The sequence below is a fragment of the Coloeus monedula genome (genome assembly GCF_965178545.1).
Source record: "Coloeus monedula genome assembly, chromosome: 11".
Taxonomy (NCBI): Eukaryota; Metazoa; Chordata; class Aves; order Passeriformes; family Corvidae; genus Coloeus; species Coloeus monedula.
Genome location: NC_138791.1, coordinates 439,181 through 458,343, shown reverse-complemented (window position 1 = coordinate 458,343; position 19,163 = coordinate 439,181). Strand labels below are relative to the sequence as shown.

The following is a 19,163-nucleotide window of genomic DNA, read 5'->3' as shown; positions in this document are numbered from 1 at the left end:
TAAACCATAAATTCTGAAAAAATAGTAATAAAAATACAGAATAGTCACACGAATACTCAGCTCCCCAGTTGTGCTTCAGCAGAAAGCTGCAGAGAGCCAAAGAAACCCATTTTTGTGAGAACAAACCAAAATAATCTGTACACGTGGCTGGCTGGCTGGCTGTGACCCACTAAAAAGAATTATTTGCTTAAGCAACCCTAAATCTTACTGATGAGATGAGGGTTCAAGTTTTGTGTATTAGAAAAATGTGTCAAAAGGCACTGGAGTGCCCAGGCTGGCTCCAGTGTGCCAAGGAGAGCTCTTAGGAGAGCTCTGATACCTGAACCAGAAATGAAAGAAAACAAAGCACCACTAAAACGTATTTTCAGCAGGACTCCTCTGTACCCCAATTCACCTTTAAGCTACAGGAGCCTAGTGTGCTCTCCAGTGAGGAAGAGTTGCATGAAAACTTAATCAATTCAAAACAGAAAGGACAAATCTGTACATTTCAGTACACTGTTGTTTGCTGTGAGAAAACTGATTTTCGTATCAGTGTGACACTCACTACGAAGAAAGGGTAATAAGACCTAATAAAGGCTTTAACCTGAAGAGAGGCAGGTTTAGATTATACATAAGGAAGAAATTCCTCCCTGGGAGGGTGGGCAGGCCCTGGCACAGGGTGCCCAGAGCAGCTGGGGCTGCCCCTGGATCCCTGGCAGTGCCCAAGGCCAGGCTGGACACTGGGGCTGGGAGCAGCCTGGCACAGTGGGAGGTGTCCCTGACCACGACATGGGGGTGGAATGGGATGGGCTTTGAGGCCCCTTCCAACCCAAACCATTCCATGATTCTATGAAAGACCATCAGCTGCTATAGATTAATGTTTACTGAAAAATATCCCACAAACATGTGTCAGTACCCATTTAACGGGGGGAAAATGCACACACATACAAAATCCAAAAAACCAAAAAAACAGTAGAGACAACTTAGACCATACCATGCAGAGCTTCCAACTACCTAGAGGAGTATATTGCTCACATCTCTATGCACTCAAGGAATCCTGCCAACTGCTTTTTACAATTTTTGTAAGCACTCCATAGGTATCTTTACACAAAATGAACATATGAAAGACACAAATAGCACGAGGCATATCAGAGTTTCATCCAATTTAATTTTTTTTTTTTGAGAATTCAGAAATAATCTTCAGGTACATGGTTCAACCTTAACTCTGAGATGACTGGGATGGAGCAGGGAGGGACATGTTGGGCATCTAGAAATTAGGTTTGCCTGAAAACAGTCCATTTAGCAGAACCTCGATGACTGATTCCCAATATTGACTTTATAAATTGCTTCCACAAATTTAAAAAGTAACTCTTCCACCAACACTTTATTTTCACCATCTTTTGATGGAACACCGACTCCTCTCCAAAGATCCATTGTGTTAATCTGCTGAACAGCTAAGCTACGAATAGATGACTAAAACAAACAAGGACAAAACACGGAGAGTGAAGTACTGAACAGAGCTGCTTTGCCAAAGTGTTCTCTCCCTGTCCCTGTGCTATAGGGCCCTTTTGTTTCTTACTCTTCATTAAACTCTCCAAGGCCATCTCACTGGGATGCTGCAAACCCTCCCTGCAGCACTATGCCCCTGACAATGAAGGGGGCTTCTATTTGCCATCAAAGGCCCCATCTCATTCACTTCAACAAAAGCCATCTGTCTTCCCTGAGCATTCCCAAGGAAACATGGCACCAAAATTCAAAGTGTATTAGCTAAGAAATTAACCATGATGGCTCGAAAGCTGTACAGCCTGCTATAAATTAAAATAAACTCAACACCACCACATGTGAAAGGCAGGGCTCGCTGGGTGGCATAAGGGGCATAAGGATAATACAAGGTCCTTAAATGTTAAAATATAGATACACATATATAAACCACAAGCAAAATGAGAGATCAAATAATTTCCCATTTGAGAATTCCTGTCCCCAACAGGATGATTTATTCTGACTCCCTCACCAGCATTTATTCCCATCCCCTTCCTTCTGAAGCAATTAGATTTGTGATCCATTGCCCTCCAGTACAAGGCAGCTGAGTCTACAGCCAGACACATACAGACATGAAAGTTGTAGCCTTCATGCTGAGGGAAAAAACGTGCTGCTTGTTTTGCAGGGTCTAAAAACAGCCACTTGCCAGTTTCCATCAGCAGAGCACACTTTGGAAGAGCAGCACGTGATGCTTTGAAGGGACACAGCAAATGCCACACAAGTCAACAGCACGTCTGACCCACGTCAGTCAGTTCTCTAGAGGCTTTCCTGGCCCCTAGAACGTGCCTTTCCACCCCAGGACAGCCTGCTCTGGGCTACCACCCCACCTCCCACTTGAAGGTAAATCTGTAGACTCATGTCATTCCTAAAAAAGGAAAAAACCTTCTACCAAAAAAGCTGAAGCCATGTTTCCAGCTGAAACCACCCTGGCACACACACTCTGAAGTCACTGAAATAAAGGTAAAGCTCTCAGTTTTACCAGGATTTTGTTCCATGACATCACTGTGTGCAATTATAAACTCATCTGTTTCACTCCAGAATGGTGCTCCATCTTAACGCGAAGCTAAGAGGATTACCTGCAGATCTAAGATGATCTCCAAAAGCCACAAGAAGTCCATGCAATGACATTCACAGCATTATTCGCCTGCTGTCATTGTGCCACAGCCACAGCATTTATTTAGTGTGTGCAATATGGCATACAGCCTGCAAATGCTGAGAAAACCTTCAATAGTGGATGAAAACAAACAATATGAGAGCTTTAAATGAAAACCAGAACACTGTAACAGGGTGGGTTGTTCTGAAGCACAGGTTTCTACCACTAAATCCAAGGAGATGGCCAGGAACTCCCTGGAGATGCAGCTGCTCTGCTGTGCATTCTGCAGCACATCCCTAAGAAAACACTGGGCTGGAGCCGCCTGGGAAGGTCACGGATTTCAATGTTTCATCACTATTGTCTACATCAAAATCACTTGGCAGAATGATTAAACACAAAAAAAATCTGAGTAAGAAAAACCATCAAGTTATGCATGAAAAATGAGATTATGGCATCAGAACGAAGGGCACTGCAAATATGCTGACCAGGAAATCACTTCAAAGTGAACTGTGGTAAATGTGGCTTGGCCCCACTGCTTGGGAAAGATGTATTTTCTATTTACAGTACATATCCATTTTTTTATTGTTTACACTCCATCATTCAGGCTGAAAGGGCAGAGAGAGGTGACAAGTTGGAACAAGCACATCTTGTCTGGCAGAAAAATGAGCCCCTCTGCACATTTCCAAACATGACCACCACCTTATCCTGGACAACTGCAAACACAGGCACACGTGGGAAAACAGGAATTCAAAAATTAAAGCAGCAATTAAGCCATAAGAATATGGTCAGGCAGAATAAAAGGTTACTGAAATGGATAAAGTTTAATAATCTTACACTACAGACATGCAGAATGTGACATATGCTGAAATAATAATGTCTCAGAAAGGTAGTGTTTATATTTTCTACACTGATAAGGACTATCAGTGTGCATGACTTGGACAGCCAGGACTTGACGTGTATCTTATGCCCTAGTAGCAGGCACGGGCTTGGCAGAGTGATAGGACACAGAATAGAAATTACTGAAAAAGGTATTTTAGTGGCAAAACCCAGATCATGCCCTGCCTGTGCTGGGCAGTGGAGGGAATGCCAGCTCAGTGAGACTCAACAGAAGGTAGGCAGTCTAAAGATTTTGTTGGTTGTTGCTCCTTGATGCAAACTCTAGCCAGCAATTCCAACCCTGCAGAAGCTATCAACACCTCCAGTGGTTGCCACTGCAATGCTGAGCCCAAGGCATGAAAAGAAAGGTATTTTATTTTATCCTTTTTAAATAAAGGCATCAGGCAGCTAGACACAGCAAACATATTTTTACAATGTGCTGACCCTCAATTTAAAACACTAGAAACAGTATTTATATTTCTGGTGCAAAAAAGCCCCAGCTTCATAAAAAAGTACATAAATGTCTCACTGAGGAGCTGCAGCATTCAGGGGCTCTGCAACCTCCACCCAAGAAGGTCAGAGCCACCTTCTGCTCTAGCAAGAGCCCCAAACCTAATCTAATACTGGAAGAAAACAGTAATTCAGCCTCTTGGGTTTAGTCTACAATCCATTTCTGACTGTATTTCAGTCTCTAAGCCCCAAGGCTCGCACAAGCTGCTGCATCACCAACCCTAACTCTTCATCCAAGTGATTTTAGAGTTACTTTGTCTGTGTGCAGTCACTGCCCAGCTTAGGGCAGACCCCACTGCATCGTGCTGGCTCAGGACCCCACACCCCGAACTTCCACACCTCCTCCTCAGCTGCTGCGTCCCTCAGACCCCGCAGGCGACTCACGCAGGTCGGAGCAGGGTCCCTTCTGTCGGCAGCTCTCCTGCAGAAGCAGCTCCTCTAGGGAAGCTGTTGAGCCCACCAGAAGGTTCCTCCTAGGACAGAGGATCTCCCCCAGGACATGAGGCTCCTCCTGCACCCTCACCCCAGAGGTCCACCCCCTGCTCCTCCTTCCTGCCTGACAGTAGTACAGCTCATGGCATTTGACTGGGCTTTCTCCATTCCACAGGGAGCTGGTTAACCCTTTCCTTGGAAAAACCGCAGTGCCAATTTTGCCACCTAAGGAATCCTGGCGCCTTTGCTCCCACTGCTACTACCCCAAATTCAGACAAAAACTGCACACCCTCCATGCTGGTACCTGATGTTTTTGTCTCCAGCTTTCCCCGCCAGAAAGTTCTGCTTCAAAAATAAATACCCCTTACAACGACCTTTCCACAGCTTCTCTGCCAGTGCTTGTTCTATGTGATAAACATCATCTCCCACTCTCCGAAGCTGCCAGTATAAAGCCAGTTTTACAAATACAAATTATAATAATTTACCATCTAATCCTGAGCCATGTAAAGGTTACTGCCATAGAAAACAAGTTGGCTCAGGCTTCCATCAGTGTTTAAAAAAATAGCTACTTAAGTCTGCAAATTGAAATATAACATCTAATTGGAATCCCCTGATTAATCATTATTCTTTGCCATCTTGGATATTGCTTTGATAAATGAAGCTTAGGAGCCTTTCAAAGTCTTAACTACCAATATTTCAGATGGCTAAGAGGTGTACACAGAGCTTCTCTGGGTACATGGAGCAACAAAGAGCTCGATGTTCTCCGTGGCTCCAGGTGCACACACACATTCCCAGTAACACCAGCCAACCATGCCAGCCACTCCCACAGTGATATTGGGTACCTCACTGGTCTCACATGCACGAGATGAGGCCACAGAGCCTAAAATCACAAGAGCCTCTTGTAGCCACTCTGAAGTTGTGGAGTCCAAGGAGGTATCCCCTAAGCTGCCCACACTGGTAGCATTCAGGCCATATCTGAAGGACTACATACCAAAACAGAGCCAACACCCCTTGTGCCAAAGGTAATAAACACTGTGATAAAGAACCACAGAGTAACAACATGGAATAACCACGTGGCTCTAGGATCACAGAATCACAGAATAGTTTGGGTTGGAAGGCACCTTAAAGATCATCTGATTGCAACCTCCCTGTAATGGACAGGGACACCTTCCACTAGACCAGGTTGCTCCAAGCCCTGTCCAACCTAGCCTTGAATAACAAGGATAAAGGCAAGGAACTCCCCTGAGCCATCAAACCCATTCCATGTCTCTGAGAAGCTGCAGCATGGTTTTCAGCAAGCCCATGGTACAGAGCATGGTCAGCAGCCAGCAGATCCATGGCTGCACACACTCACCTCCCTGCAATGCCAAGGAAGCTGCTCCAGACACAGGATGAAGATAACTGCACTGCTGAGCAGTTTCTGAGGCCTTTGTGGGCTTTAAAATTATTTCTGAGTGGCTCTGGGTTGAAAGCAATGCTCTAAGAAGAGTTAAACTATCAAGCAGCAGCCCACTGGGCTGTATTTGTGGCTGATGGAGATAAAATCAGTGACAAAGATTACCGAAAATATTTCATGTAGCTGCATCCAGGAAAATACACCCCAAGTGCAGAATTTTAAATTTATGCATAAGCCTGAAACAGGTTTGTGTAACCCAGAGCTCAGATACCTCAACTTCTACAACGCAGTATACACTCAGCAGTACTGACACCTCATCAAAATATGCTTTTAAACCTCCAAATGACAAGATCCAATACCAATTAAGGACGTGTACTCACACAGGTTACTTTCCGGTAGATTTGAGCAGCATTCTGGCATTCTGAGTAAGGGTATTCTGAGGTAGCCATTTCCAGCATGCACATTCCAAACGCGTAGACATCCACAGACTCATCGTAGTGTTCCTCATACATTTCTGGGGCCATGAATTCTGGGGTACCTACAGGGATGTACAAAGATAACGTTGATTTTTTTACAGGAATCTAAACCACAAGCTTTTTCACCTGTAGGAAGTGTGCCCAGTACAACTGTGTATAGGTGCATGCGAGATTATTTCACAAGAGCTCAAGCATCCCCCAGGGAGGAAATCCAAGGCCAACGCACGCACTTCCATGCTCATGGCTTGCTGGTAATAATCCAAAGGGGGGAAGCAGGGTGCGGGGGAGGGGGAAGAAAAAGAATGAAAAATTTCAAAAATGAACAAGAAAATGAGCTATAGCTCATTTCCAGCCAGTGGAAGTGGTGGAATGGTTTCTGGCCGGCTGGAGAGAAGGATGTGTACAGGTCTGGGGAGGTGAAAAGGGGAGAAGAACCAAGTACTGTCACTCTTGCTTTTATCAGTGCAAATTTGAATACTTTTGTTTCCTCCAGAGATACAGAGTAACCACCAGCAGACAGCACTTTGAAAGCCAGTAGTATCACAAATCACCTACAGAGTCATGCACAAAACATCAAACCTAATTCTGTCACTGGTTTAGTGGGACAAATCAATGAGGCTACTTACAGAGTAAGGTCCTACTCAATAGGGATTAGGGCGTCAGGAATCTGATGGAACTGGGTAAATATGAAATGAAGCTCTGGGAGCTGCAGCCTGGGGAAAAGCAGCAACTTCCAACACCTACAACGTTTGCACAGCAAACTACTCTGAAAAGGGGGGGCTTATCAAGCAAAACAGAAAACTATTAACACTTGGGTAATTCATTCCAGGAACTGTATCTCATACTGTAATTCATGCTTAGGAGTAATGACTAGTTTATTTCCTTTTTACATGTAGAAAGGATGAAGGAAGAGAGATTGATGCCGTGGTGTGTCAAGAGACAGGAGCAGCAAGCTGCTGGGATGCCAAAAACAGAGTGGCAAGTCTTGGACCACGAGAAAGACCCAGATAAACTCCGCCTGTCCAGCCTCAGCACCCAAACTACCCCCAGCCCTGGCAGATCCCATCAGTGCTTTGTTATGACATCTCTGATCAGCAGCAAAAGCACAACTGTAATTAAAGTAACATACAATCAGAAAAAATAGTTCTGGCATAGAGAATTCCCAGAATGGTTTGGATTGGAAGATACCTTAAAGATCATCTCATCCACCCTCTGCCACGGGCAGGGACACCTTCCACTATCCCAGGGTGCTCCCAGCCCCATCCAACCTGGCCTTGGACACTTCCAGGGATGGGGAAGCCACAGCTTCTCTGGGCACCCTGTGCCAGGGCCTCACCAACCTCACAGTAACATGTTTCTTCCTAATATCTAATCAAAATCTCCCCTTTTCCAGTTAAAAGCCATCACCCAACTCCCTAAAGAAACTGAGGAAGATCCATCCCTGGAAGAGTCCCAGATCAGGCTGGGCAGAGCTTGGAGCAAAGTGGTCAAGTGGAAGGTGTCCCAGCCATGGCAGACAAGACAATCTCTAAGATCCCTTCTAATCCAAACCATTCTAGGGTTCTAGGATTCTCTGACTTGTCCTAAACTTTCTTAATGGCAACAAAAAGGACAACCCTCGAAATTAGAGTCTGCTTTTGCACACATTTCTGAAGTAGACTCAGCCTGACTTGTGAACCAAGCATTCCTGTAAAATTAATTTTGCAAAATTTAGGATTGATCTCTTCCCTTGTCTATGTTCCTTCCACCTTGAAGACACTCATTTGTCCAGCCTTAGCAGATCAGCCAGACCTGTGTCATGGAGGCTCAGCATAGTCCCTCTCCCCCAGCTGTCACCAAGGCAGAGGCTGCTGCTCAGAAAGGGTTAACAGCTGCCACAGGGAATGATTTTGGAGCTGCTGCCTTGCTTTAGAAGGAACACAATTCAGCAGCAGCAGTGAATCTCATGAATTACAGAGCATTTAAAACAAATCTGAAAAAGTGATAGCAATAGTCTAAGAAGCAAATGGAAAATTTGGCACCATTCCAAAACAAGACAAAAATGACATTTTCCCCCATTCGCTGAGGTGGAAAGGAATACCTACAAGCATCGTTCAACATAACAGACCACCTACACGTGAAGCTGTTCAGCATCCACTCAGCTGCTCTTGGCAGGAGGCTTTGCCCTGGCTGGGCTCCTGCAGAGACACTGCAAGGTCAGGCCAGCGCCGGCTCGGACGCAGCGAGGCCGGACCTGGAGCTCAGCCATGCTGACCTCATCCCTTTGAGCCAACGTAAAAATGCAGCTACTAATATGCCTTTAAAGCCACTACCTCTGCAGAGGGTGCAGAATTACTCATCAGCAGTGTTTCCAAGCCTTCTTAATTCTCTCCTTGGAGCAGTACTACTCATGAAAACTGTAAGCTCAGTTTTATTGCCAAAATGAATGCAGCCACTTCGCCAGCATCCTGCAGCCCTTCCAGTATCAAATTCCTTTCTGACATGAGTGTATTTTGATGGTGTTCTGTTCACAACTGATTCTACAAAAACCTGTATTAGTATTACTAATATTCTTACCAATATTGGTATTACTGATATTACTCCTTGTATTGGTACTACTGATACTATTCCCAGTACTGCTATTGCTGATATTATTCCCAGTATTGGTATTACTTACATTATTCCCAGTATTGTTATTATTGATACTATTCCATTATGTCCCATGAACAACTGTTATCCTGCAAAAAAAATTATCTCAAGAAATACTGACCCTCAACAGAGAAAAAGACCACCAATTACCAGAAGTTAAAAACTAGAGAAACTTAACAAATATAAACAAACATGAGGTCACTAAAATCACTGAGGTTAAGCAGACCCACAGCAGTCAAGCATGTACCTGAAATTTCTGTCGTTTTGACTTCACTGATACTGGGCTCCCTATGCATTAAGGATGATACTTTTGTGCAAGTACGTGCAAAGAATTAAACAAGAATTATCCGAAATTTGAGATTTTAAAGTGATTATTTCAGCAAGTATTGCCTGAAAGACCAGGTACTATTTTCATATCTAGTCAGGGACCAGTGGTTGCCTCTATCAGTTTGCCAACTTTTATTGCCTAGAATCTAATTTCCGTTAATACTGTAAGCTGAAATATGCCTGCATGCATGGTAATTCCCCCTCCCCTTCCAGACACATTCCTCAGGAATTCGCAGCAGCTTCCCAGAACCATCACCTATGGGTCTGAACAAAGGAGATTGGCTACAGAAGCTTGGGTGAAAAAGATAATTGTTTGAGAATTCAGGAAAACATTCCATTTGGACCCAAAACGCTTACGTGTAATTTTTACAAGGGAAAATGTCCTTCAACAGTCACTTGGAAAATGTTCTCCCAGTTCAAGTAAACCTCAGTTCTAACACTTCTCATATGGGTATTGGATATGGTATATCTGAGAATCATGGAATCACAGAGTAGTTTGGGTTGGAAGGGACCTCAAAGCCCACCCAGTGCCACCCCTGCCATGGCAGGGACACCTCCCACTGTCCCAGGCTGCTTCAAGCCCCAATGTCCAGCCTGGCCTTGGACACTGCCAGGGATCCAGGGGCAGCCACAGCTGCTCTGGGCACCCTGTGCCAGGGCCTGCCCACCCTCACAGGGAAGAATTTCTTCCTTGTATCTGCTCTAAACCTGTCCTCCTTCAGTTAAAGGCCACTCCTCCTGTCCCATCACTGCAGGACCCTGCAAAATGTCCCTCTCCTGCCTTCTTGTAGAAGGTGCTGAAAGTAATTGAAGTGAAAAATTCTTTACATTTTGTACTTACTGATATTTTTTTTAGTAACTTGCAGCCTTGGCTTCAGCAGACCCCACCAGGCCAGCGTGGCAGCAGGACCAGGGCTGCAGCCTGTGCCGCAGCACTGGGATATGATGTTCCAGCTCCCCACAATGTCCCCAGAGAGGAGACCAGCACCACAGTCTCAACCTTCAGCATCAGCAACCAGCCCCACCCCAGCACCACTGGAGGCAGAATGTATCCCAGGGTTTTCCCAGGCTTCCTTGCCAGGAAGGGCACAGGGTATCCTTCCTCTTCCCTGTGCTTTCGATTCTCCCTCCAATCAGGCACTGAGCCTGTTCTCAAAGGACACACAAGCTGCTGAACCCTTGCTGCTCCTAGTGAAGGAGAGGGAGGGATTTGTGGATATCAAGTAATGTTCCATTTAAAGAGCCAAGAAAAGATTTTTTTTACCATTGTGATACAGGAGGAGGGAGAAGAGGAAGTTACGATATCATTACCTATTGATTCCCATTTTTACAGTGGTATAAAGGCAACAGTCCCAAACCCACTTTAACTTCCACTACCAATCTGCAACTTAAAAACCACTAATGCAAAATGGGAAAGGAAGATGTTAAACAGACAGCCACGATACTGACCGAGGGAAGCCAAGGAGAACAGGAGCATTACCTATTACACTTTTGGCAAATGAAGCTCTCTTGAGTGTTGCCAGACCCAAGTCTCCTATTTTCACAGATCCAGTTGGTCCAGTAATAAAAATATTGTCACATTTCAAGTCTCTGTGAATTATTGGTGGAGTTCTTGTGTGCAAGAAAAGAAGACCCTTCAGGATTTGCCGACACCAACTCCGCAGGACTTTAGGTTTCATCACTTTAAATCTCTTCAGATACCTAGAGCACAACATACATAAAAGTGGAAATAAAGGAAGTGAAAACATTTTGTTAGATTTGAGGGGTTTAACAGCTGAAACTCCATTATGGATAAAAGCTCCTTATTAGATGCCACAAGAGCAGCACAGAAATATCCCAAAATTGAAAGAAACAGATCTTTTCAAAGCAGGAATTAGAGCATTCAGTTTTATGGAGGATGATAATAAGCACTTTTGGTGCAAATACAACCAAATATTTTGAAGTCTAATAGCTCAGCAATTCACTGCATGCAGAGAACAGTTTTAGAATATGTTCGTATATTCAAATCAGAAGAATACTGAAGTTCAATTTTAGCCACAAGACTTTGACTTTTTTACCATGCACCTGCATCTCTTTCCATTTACCTGAAGCGCTGGTTGGGAGGGGACATTTGGGGAAGATGTAGGGCCTGCTAATGCACTGGCAGAGTAGCACACTGGCTGAGTACTTCTCCCATTGGGGCTGAAAATCTGTTCCAGAATTCATGCCAACTGCTTTATATCAACCTTAACAAGACTGTCAGTATCAGAAGCTATTAATTAATATTGTTTAGGAGATAACCTAGAGCACCTTCAGCTTCTAAGAGATTCTACCATTCAAGTGCTCTTCCATTTGAAGTCCCTAACAAAACATGCAAATACAAGCACGAAACCAAGCACAAAACACACCCTGACAAATCTGAACGTCACAGGCGGAAGATGAAACACCAGAGAACAGCTTCGAGTTGCATAACCAAAACAGGGAAGCAGGCAGAGAGAGATGGAGGCCAAAATTCTGCCTGTCAAATCACTGCAGTTCAAATGCGGGGACAAATGACAGACACCAGAGAACAGCTCCATTTTTTGCTTTTATCTGGAGATGGCTTTTTTCAGCATATGAAAGTAGGATTTTGCTATAAATTTCTGCTGCTATTCTTAGCCCCCTTGCTGGGAGCGCAGTACTTACGTCTTCAGCGTTCCAGAGGTCATCAGCTCGGTAACCAGCACGATGCATCTTTTGCCTTTTGCACAGGATTCCCAGAAGTCATAAAACCTCACAATGTTTGGGTGCTGCAGACCTTTCAACATCTCTGCTTCCTCTTTAAATCTCTGCCTCTCTACTTTTGTGAGTTTTCTGTCCTATAAGTCAAAATAAGACATTATTATTAGTGATGGACAAAAATAAAGGCTCTGCATTGCCAGGGTATTCAGAATTTTAGATTTGTTTTATGCTTGTGTCAAGAGCAATTATAAAATCTTTTATGTAAGAGAGCAGCAGCATGCATGAACTAGGGCACTCGGCCTAAATCCAGCATTGAGAAGACAAAGAGATGCCTGTGCTACGCCACGCTCGTGACAGCACTAATATTTCAGGCACCATGAACACACCCGTGGCATGATGGATCAACCCTCAGCTATTTCTTCATGTTTGGGTGTTCTGAAACTCATTATCCAAGGTATTACTATCCACAGAATGTCATTTCCAGGTACAAATGTTCTCACAGCCAGGACAGCTCCCACTGCCCACAGCTGCTCCTGGGATGCTCTGGCACAGACCACCAGCTGAGGTTCCTGCTCACCACACTGGGCTCTACAGCCCATCCCGTTTACCTCAGGATAAATTAAGACCATATCACCTTCCAAAAATACCCAAACACATCCATTTTTCTATGTGTTTGCTGTTCTGCTTCATTTTACAGACTTTCTCCTTTTTGGTAAAGGAAGTGTTTCCAGCTGTCCTTCAGCTTCTTCCACAGGCTGCATATGCATGGCAATTCTTTAGATTGGAAATGTGAAATGTCATGCTCTACTACTCTGGTTTTCCTAGAGAAATTTCAGGGCATTTGCCATAAGCTCCGGGCTGTGCCGTGACCCTGCCCAGCGTGTGCAGAGCCTCTCTGCCCCTCCCATGGCTCCACAGAAGCTCCAGGGCTGCCTGGACCTCACCAGCACATGGAGACCTCCAACAGGCAGCTCAGACACTCACTCCGACCTCTTAGGATGACAAAACAGAGCAGCAGGGGAGTTCCACCCCAGTCCCCACAATCGTGCCTGCCTGGTTTGCTCCCCTTGGCCAAAGCGTTGCCCACCCCTGCCCTAGAAATGGAGCTTTTGGGATCTTTAGAAGGTACTCTTACTCAGAGAGCCAAACCCTCACCAATCACCAAGATTATTTAGTTCATATTTTAACCTCAGACATCTTCCTTTTCTCAAGTCACTTAGGCACATCTACAGGAGCTGCACTCCTATGTACACGGAGTGAATTAAGTGGGAACACAGCTGACTTGTAGCCAAGATGCAAGAGGATCAGCCACCGCCATTTCTACAGCTGCCCTCACCCACAACCCCAGACAGCTCAAGATGGGAACGAGAATTCCCACAGCTACAAACAAGTCAGCCTCACACAGAGACTTCGTCAGAGGAAGCACAGGCTTGGAACCGTGATTAGGCTCTTGGTGGATGACAAAACCCTGCCACAGTGCTGTGTGTGCATGGGGGGAGTTTTTCCCCTGGTACTGGGGCTGTTGAGGGGTTTCTCCGTTCCCTTTGCAATCCGTGGAGCAGCATCAGAGCAAACCCTGCCCAAGCAGCAGCAGCAGCCCTCGGGATGGGCAGTGCAGGGTGCCCTGTGGTGACCAGGCCTGGGTCCCAGGGCAGCCAGGAGCACCCCATGCCCCACAGGGACAGCGGCACACACAATGCCACAGCCGAGCCAGGCAGCACCCCTGCTGCTCTGCACCAGCTGCCTTTTCCATAAAGAAAAAAAACCAGGCTGTCTAACGAGTCAGGCAAGAAGAGCCACAGAATTGCTCTCAAATCCATCACTTCTTCCCTACTGCAGAGTTTCCATCTAATTTAAAACCTGTAGAATAAATCAGACACACTGCTGTTAGGGAGAGGGAGCAAGTCCCTGTGTAAGGCAGGAAGAGCAGAGTGGGAGCTGGCAGAGAAAAGGAAAGGTGGCCACACAGATCCAGCAGATTTGCAAAAACTTTCCAAGTAAAAAAAAAAGAAAAAAAAAGATTACCACAGTCCTTGACTCTCATTTCCAGGTTTCTGAGCACTGTGAGAACTTTTCCACTGCTACTTTATTGGTAACTTTTAAAACCATCCTTCAGCAGACTATATAGACTATATATTCTGTATAGTCTCCATATTATGAGCAAGGGTCATTTTGGCAACTGCAACAAAGTGATTCTGGAAGACAAATGTGTGTTTTATTTGTAATTACAGTAGAATAAAATCCGGATTTTTTTCCTGAGACTGATATCTGAGCATTGTTTTCCAGCTGGAGAGGCAAGGCAAGGGCCAGGGCAGAGCTGCCACTCCTGCGGCTGCAGCCTCCACCACGGGAGGGGTCTCTGCTGCCATCAGGGCTCAATCAGCCTCCTCTAAATTCCTCCAGGCTGAACCTGACACGAGTCACTGGAGAAAACATAAGCTGATTCTAAAAAGGCTTAAGGGTTGAAGTGTTTTCTACTCTGAAGCAGCAGAAACACCTGTTTAACTGCATGACTCACTCAGGGTTTAATCCAAACCCAAGGAACCTTCACTGGGGTCACAGACATTTATTCCCCATCATATAATCCACACAAGGTAAAATGTCCTCATCCCAAAGCTAAGGGTGTAAGCCTGAAACAACCTCCAGGCATTACATTTTAAGATAGAGAACAGGATTGTTTGGAAAGGTCATGACAAAGAAAGGTAAAAATAGACTCATTGAACAGTTTGGGTTGGAAGGGACCCTAAAGATCATCTGATTCCAAGTCCCTGTCACAGGCAGGGATACCTTCCACTGGACCAGGTTGCTTCAAGCCCCATACATCCTGGCTTAAATCCACTCAACCGGATTTAAGGCATCCTTTGCATAACTCAAATTTATCAAAATTTGGACGAATAAATTGAGTTTCCAGATTCATCCAAGGAGTCACAATCTCCGTGCTCTCTGATGCAGCAGATGTTTTCAGCTGCTGGACAGGAATCTTGGGGATGCCAAGTTATACACAACAGCCCTGGTCCTCCTTGGTTTCCCACATCTAACAGTGGCATCACAGGGAGTGACAAACCAGTTCAGTGCTCTGTCTGCTACACTGCATTCAGGGCACTACTGCTACCCTGGCCTTCCTCCAGGCATGAGCTGGAGGAAAACATTCTTCTCAGTGTGATTCAGGTGATACCAGTATCAGTTTGCAAGTACTGACACACTGTCCCTCATTTTAAGACATTCACATCTCTTGGCTTTTTCCCTCCTTGCTGGGACACAGAGTCCAGGCTCCAGAGGTGACATTGTAATTCCATTTCAAAGAACTGAAAGCTGCTCAAGTCCACTACTCAGCACCAAGGTAAGATAAGATGCAGCCACAGCTGGGCAACCTGTTCCAGGGCCTCACCAGCCTCACAGTAACATGTTTGTTCTGTGAGAGTGGGGAGGTGCTGGCACAGGGTGCCCAGAGCAGCTGTGGCTGTCCCTGGATCCCTGGAAGTGTCCAAGGCCAGGCTGGACAGGGCTTGGAGCAGCGTGGGACAGTGCAAGGTGTTCCTGCCCGTGGCAGGGGTGGACAAGATGGGATTTAAGGTCTCTTCCAACCCAAACCATTCTGTGATTCCATGAATTTCTGAATAGCACTTTACAGCCTCAATCTCTGTAAATCCCACAACCATTCAAACTGGATTAACATGATGTTTGCCACACGAAGATACAAATAAGTGAATATCCTATCTATAATCAAAGTTCTGCTAATCCAACACATGTATGTTCTCTGCTTCTCCCTACTCATCACAGGCAGGGCAAAAAAAATGCCTCTCTCTGTTAATATAAAATTTATCCCTTCATTAAGTTCCTTAGTGGGGAACACCATCAAAGACAGGAATTAGTTAAGTAAATGTGTTAACAAAAGGAAAGGGAAAACTTACAAATTAAATTTCTGGAATGGCACCCAAATTAACAGCAGGAACATGCTTAGTTAGTCATCCCCAAGCATCATTTCCTCCAGGTTGTAACATATGGGCTCTGACTAAGGATCTGAAAATTATACAAGCAGGAGATTGGCTTTCACCTGAGCCTTCAGAAGATTTCCAAGATTAACAAACGAGGTCAAGTTTCTTGCCTAATTCCTTGTGAGGGGCAAACAGATTTGGGAATCAACTCCATCCCCCCACCATGAAGAAAGGGGTTCTTTCAAACAAGACTACACAAATTTTTCACTATCAGTGCATAGAACCATGTAGGAGCAGGGTCTGGAGCACAGCTGTTGCCAACTAAAAGCTGCTTTGTAGTTTCTCAGAATTTTTAAAATATTCTCCTTTTAAAGTCTTGAATTTTCACTAATGTTAAAAAAATTTAAACTACTTTAAACACTTGGATATCTTACCTACTTCCTGGCCTAAGGGCTCCTGTGTCTAGCTAGCCAACAAATACTGTTTTCTTGAGGGTTTTGTTTTGTTTTAAAATTCTTAAATAGCTGCATTTACTGATGGTTATTTAATTTTATCTCATTTTGAACAGATGAAGGCCTGTCTGTAGGGCAAGTAGGAGCATTAGGTCAGCAAATGAGGCCAGGGCTCACCTCCGTCACACAGAAGCTCTAACATCCCTGACCCACATCAGTGATGAAGAAAGAAAAACCACAGGCACTTCTGACCCAGAGACAGAAATCAAATACCTACATCAGCAGAACGAACATCTGTTCAGATCATTACATTTTCACATCTACATTCCAAGTACATACTTTTGCTCATGTACCACAGCTACGCTTCTAATCAGAGATGGCCTCGAGTACGAAATCAGTCACTGGACCCAGTGCCAGCTGTCTGCTGTGGAGCTGCCTGCCCATGGATTTACGGACAGGAGCACAGTTCTGCTCCCATGCACCAGCTCTGTGTCTTTAGTGTTATCCTGCCTATGCAATACATGTTTTATAGCATCCAGGACCTTTCATTCCCACACCCTGTACACTCAGTTATAAGCACTTATCACTTGGAACAATCCTAAAGGATAAAATCCCCTCTCTGTGAACAAACAGCAGATGCCATCAGACAACTTGCAAATCAAGAAAAAAAATTTTACAGCTTCATTCCATATCAGAATCCAGCCAACATTCCTCTTCACTAAGTCACCCTCAGCGAAGTTACAACCTGCTATTTGTCAGCGGCGCTAGTGAAGCGCAGGGAGATTTCCCAGGGGGAACTCATTTTCCAAAGGCATAAAAGCAGTCCTTGTCCCCATGGATACTCACAATTCAGTGAACAGGAGCTATGGAACAGGCTGAGGAAGATTTACTTATTTGCCTGAGTCATTGCTAGAAATCTATGGAAAATTAGGAGTTCAATTCAGACCTTTATGGCTAAATTTGGCAAGGTAGAAAAGGCTGAGCATGCTTTTTTGCTGGATGCAATCATACCTTGTTGTTTTCTAAATTGATTAAGGCACATGTCAAAGCCCTACAGCAGAGGAATGCTGGGATTCACATCTTCTACTGAACTTCAGCAGCTCATCCTGCAAGGGCAGGAAGAATGGGAGTCAATATCCCAAATTTCCAATCCCAACTCAAGCGCCACAAAAACACCCAAGAAACCCAACACCACAGACAGAGCATGCTTTTTATAGATGAAAACCTCTCAACAACATGGGCAGAGTGTGTTTTACAGGTGAAAACCTCCCAGCATAACCACACCATGACAACCAATGCTTAAACAAAAGAAGTTCTTTGTCATGAGCAATTGAATTAATTTCAGGTAGCACCTCCTTAACTTCCTTAATTACCAGTGCTTCACAGGCTTCACTTAAGCTTGTGATTGCATATGAAATACCAAAACAGTTCTGACTTGCCTCACAAAACACCTTTTTCAAAGGAAACTCAGAAATCAGTGTGTGAAAAAATCTGGACAAACTGTGACACCAGATCCCCTCTGAAAGGAAAAAGCCCTCACCACAAAAAAAACCACTCCAGGCATGTCATGAGAACCTGGTGTTTCAGTATTTTCTGGAATCCCTTCTGAGCTCAACATTCACTGAAATTTAAGCAGCAATTAATTGTGTTTTTAAAAACAAGTGTTTTGCTTCACCTACTTCCTGTAACCCATAAACGCAGTAACTGGGCAGGAAAATTACCCTCATTCCAGTGCTGGCCTTGTCAGCACAGGAGGGATGCTCCAGCCATCCCTTGGAGGCTCAATCCTGGATTGGCCCACAGCAGGAGTGGAGGGAGACATTTCAGTGCTGCTGCCTAAAAAAATCACCTTCAGAGAGGTGGAAAGGGGGGACAAGAGCCAGAGAGATTCCATTGCCTTTGAAGGGCTGTGCTTCCCAATGTACTGTGACCATCAAAACCTGTCCCAGCACCAGTCCAGCAGCAGGGACTTGCATGCTGAGAGGAGCTATCCCCTTTGTGCTTCTTTACTCTAGGGCAGTTTTCAAATTAACTTATTTTATAGGTATGAAATCCCCTTAAATTTTCTGGTCTGGTGGAAGGTCATGGGGGTTGGAAGATAATCTCTGAGGTCCCTTCCAACTCAAACCATTCAAGGATTCTGTGACTCTCTTTTCTGTGTGTTTGCTACACAGATACGGTATTTTTCCTAAAGAAGAGAATGCCACCCCTTGCCCACCAGAGACCCTGCCAGAGAAGCTCCTACCACCCTCTGCAGCCTGCCAGGAGGCGCCCAAACCATGCTCTGTTATCAAACAGTGTTCAAACATTAATTCTCCCTTGGCCAATGAGCTTCGCCAACCAAAATTAACACAGTACAAAGAATTAGCAGAACAAGCAGAGTTTGATTTAGCTTTGCTCTGGCAAATTTAATCTTGAGGTAGCATTCGATCCTGCCTTTCTAACAAGCAAACAGCATTTTCATCCTATTATTGCTACCATTTCCCATCTTGTTATAACCTAGAAATTGCATACTTCAGTCTGTGAAACACTCTTAAATATTCTTACCAGTGAATTAATCATAATTCACCAGCAACCCTAAGCAGGGAACAGGATGCTCAGTTGGTCTGAGATTGTGGTTTAGGAATGGTACTTCCCGGTTTCGTTCCTCCACAGGGACTCTCCAAGCTGCTTTCTCTCACTCCCCTGTTTCCCCCTACCCTCTGTGGCGGGATGAAGAGTAGAAGATGTATTTTCTGCCTCTCAAATAAAGCCCTTGGACTGTGTTGCATTTGTCAGTGAACCCAAGGTTAGGCAGCCTTACCAGTCCTAGAAGATACC

General features: G+C 44.8%; 1 protein-coding gene across 8 annotated transcripts in view; it reads right to left on the bottom strand.

Moving 5' to 3' along the window:
• WNK2 (WNK lysine deficient protein kinase 2) overlaps positions 1 to 19,163 on the bottom strand; it is a 103,334-nt gene that overhangs the window by 52,914 nt on the left and 31,257 nt on the right. For all 8 annotated transcript variants that reach the window (XM_082288851.1, XM_082288845.1, XM_082288850.1 and 5 more), the window contains exons 3-5: positions 11,921 to 12,093; positions 10,737 to 10,957; positions 6,206 to 6,363 (exon numbers count right to left, since the gene is read on the bottom strand). In XM_082288851.1, the coding sequence (XP_082144977.1) occupies positions 6,206 to 6,363; positions 10,737 to 10,957; positions 11,921 to 12,093 (552 nt within the window). The remainder of the gene's footprint in view (positions 1 to 6,205; positions 6,364 to 10,736; positions 10,958 to 11,920; positions 12,094 to 19,163) is intronic.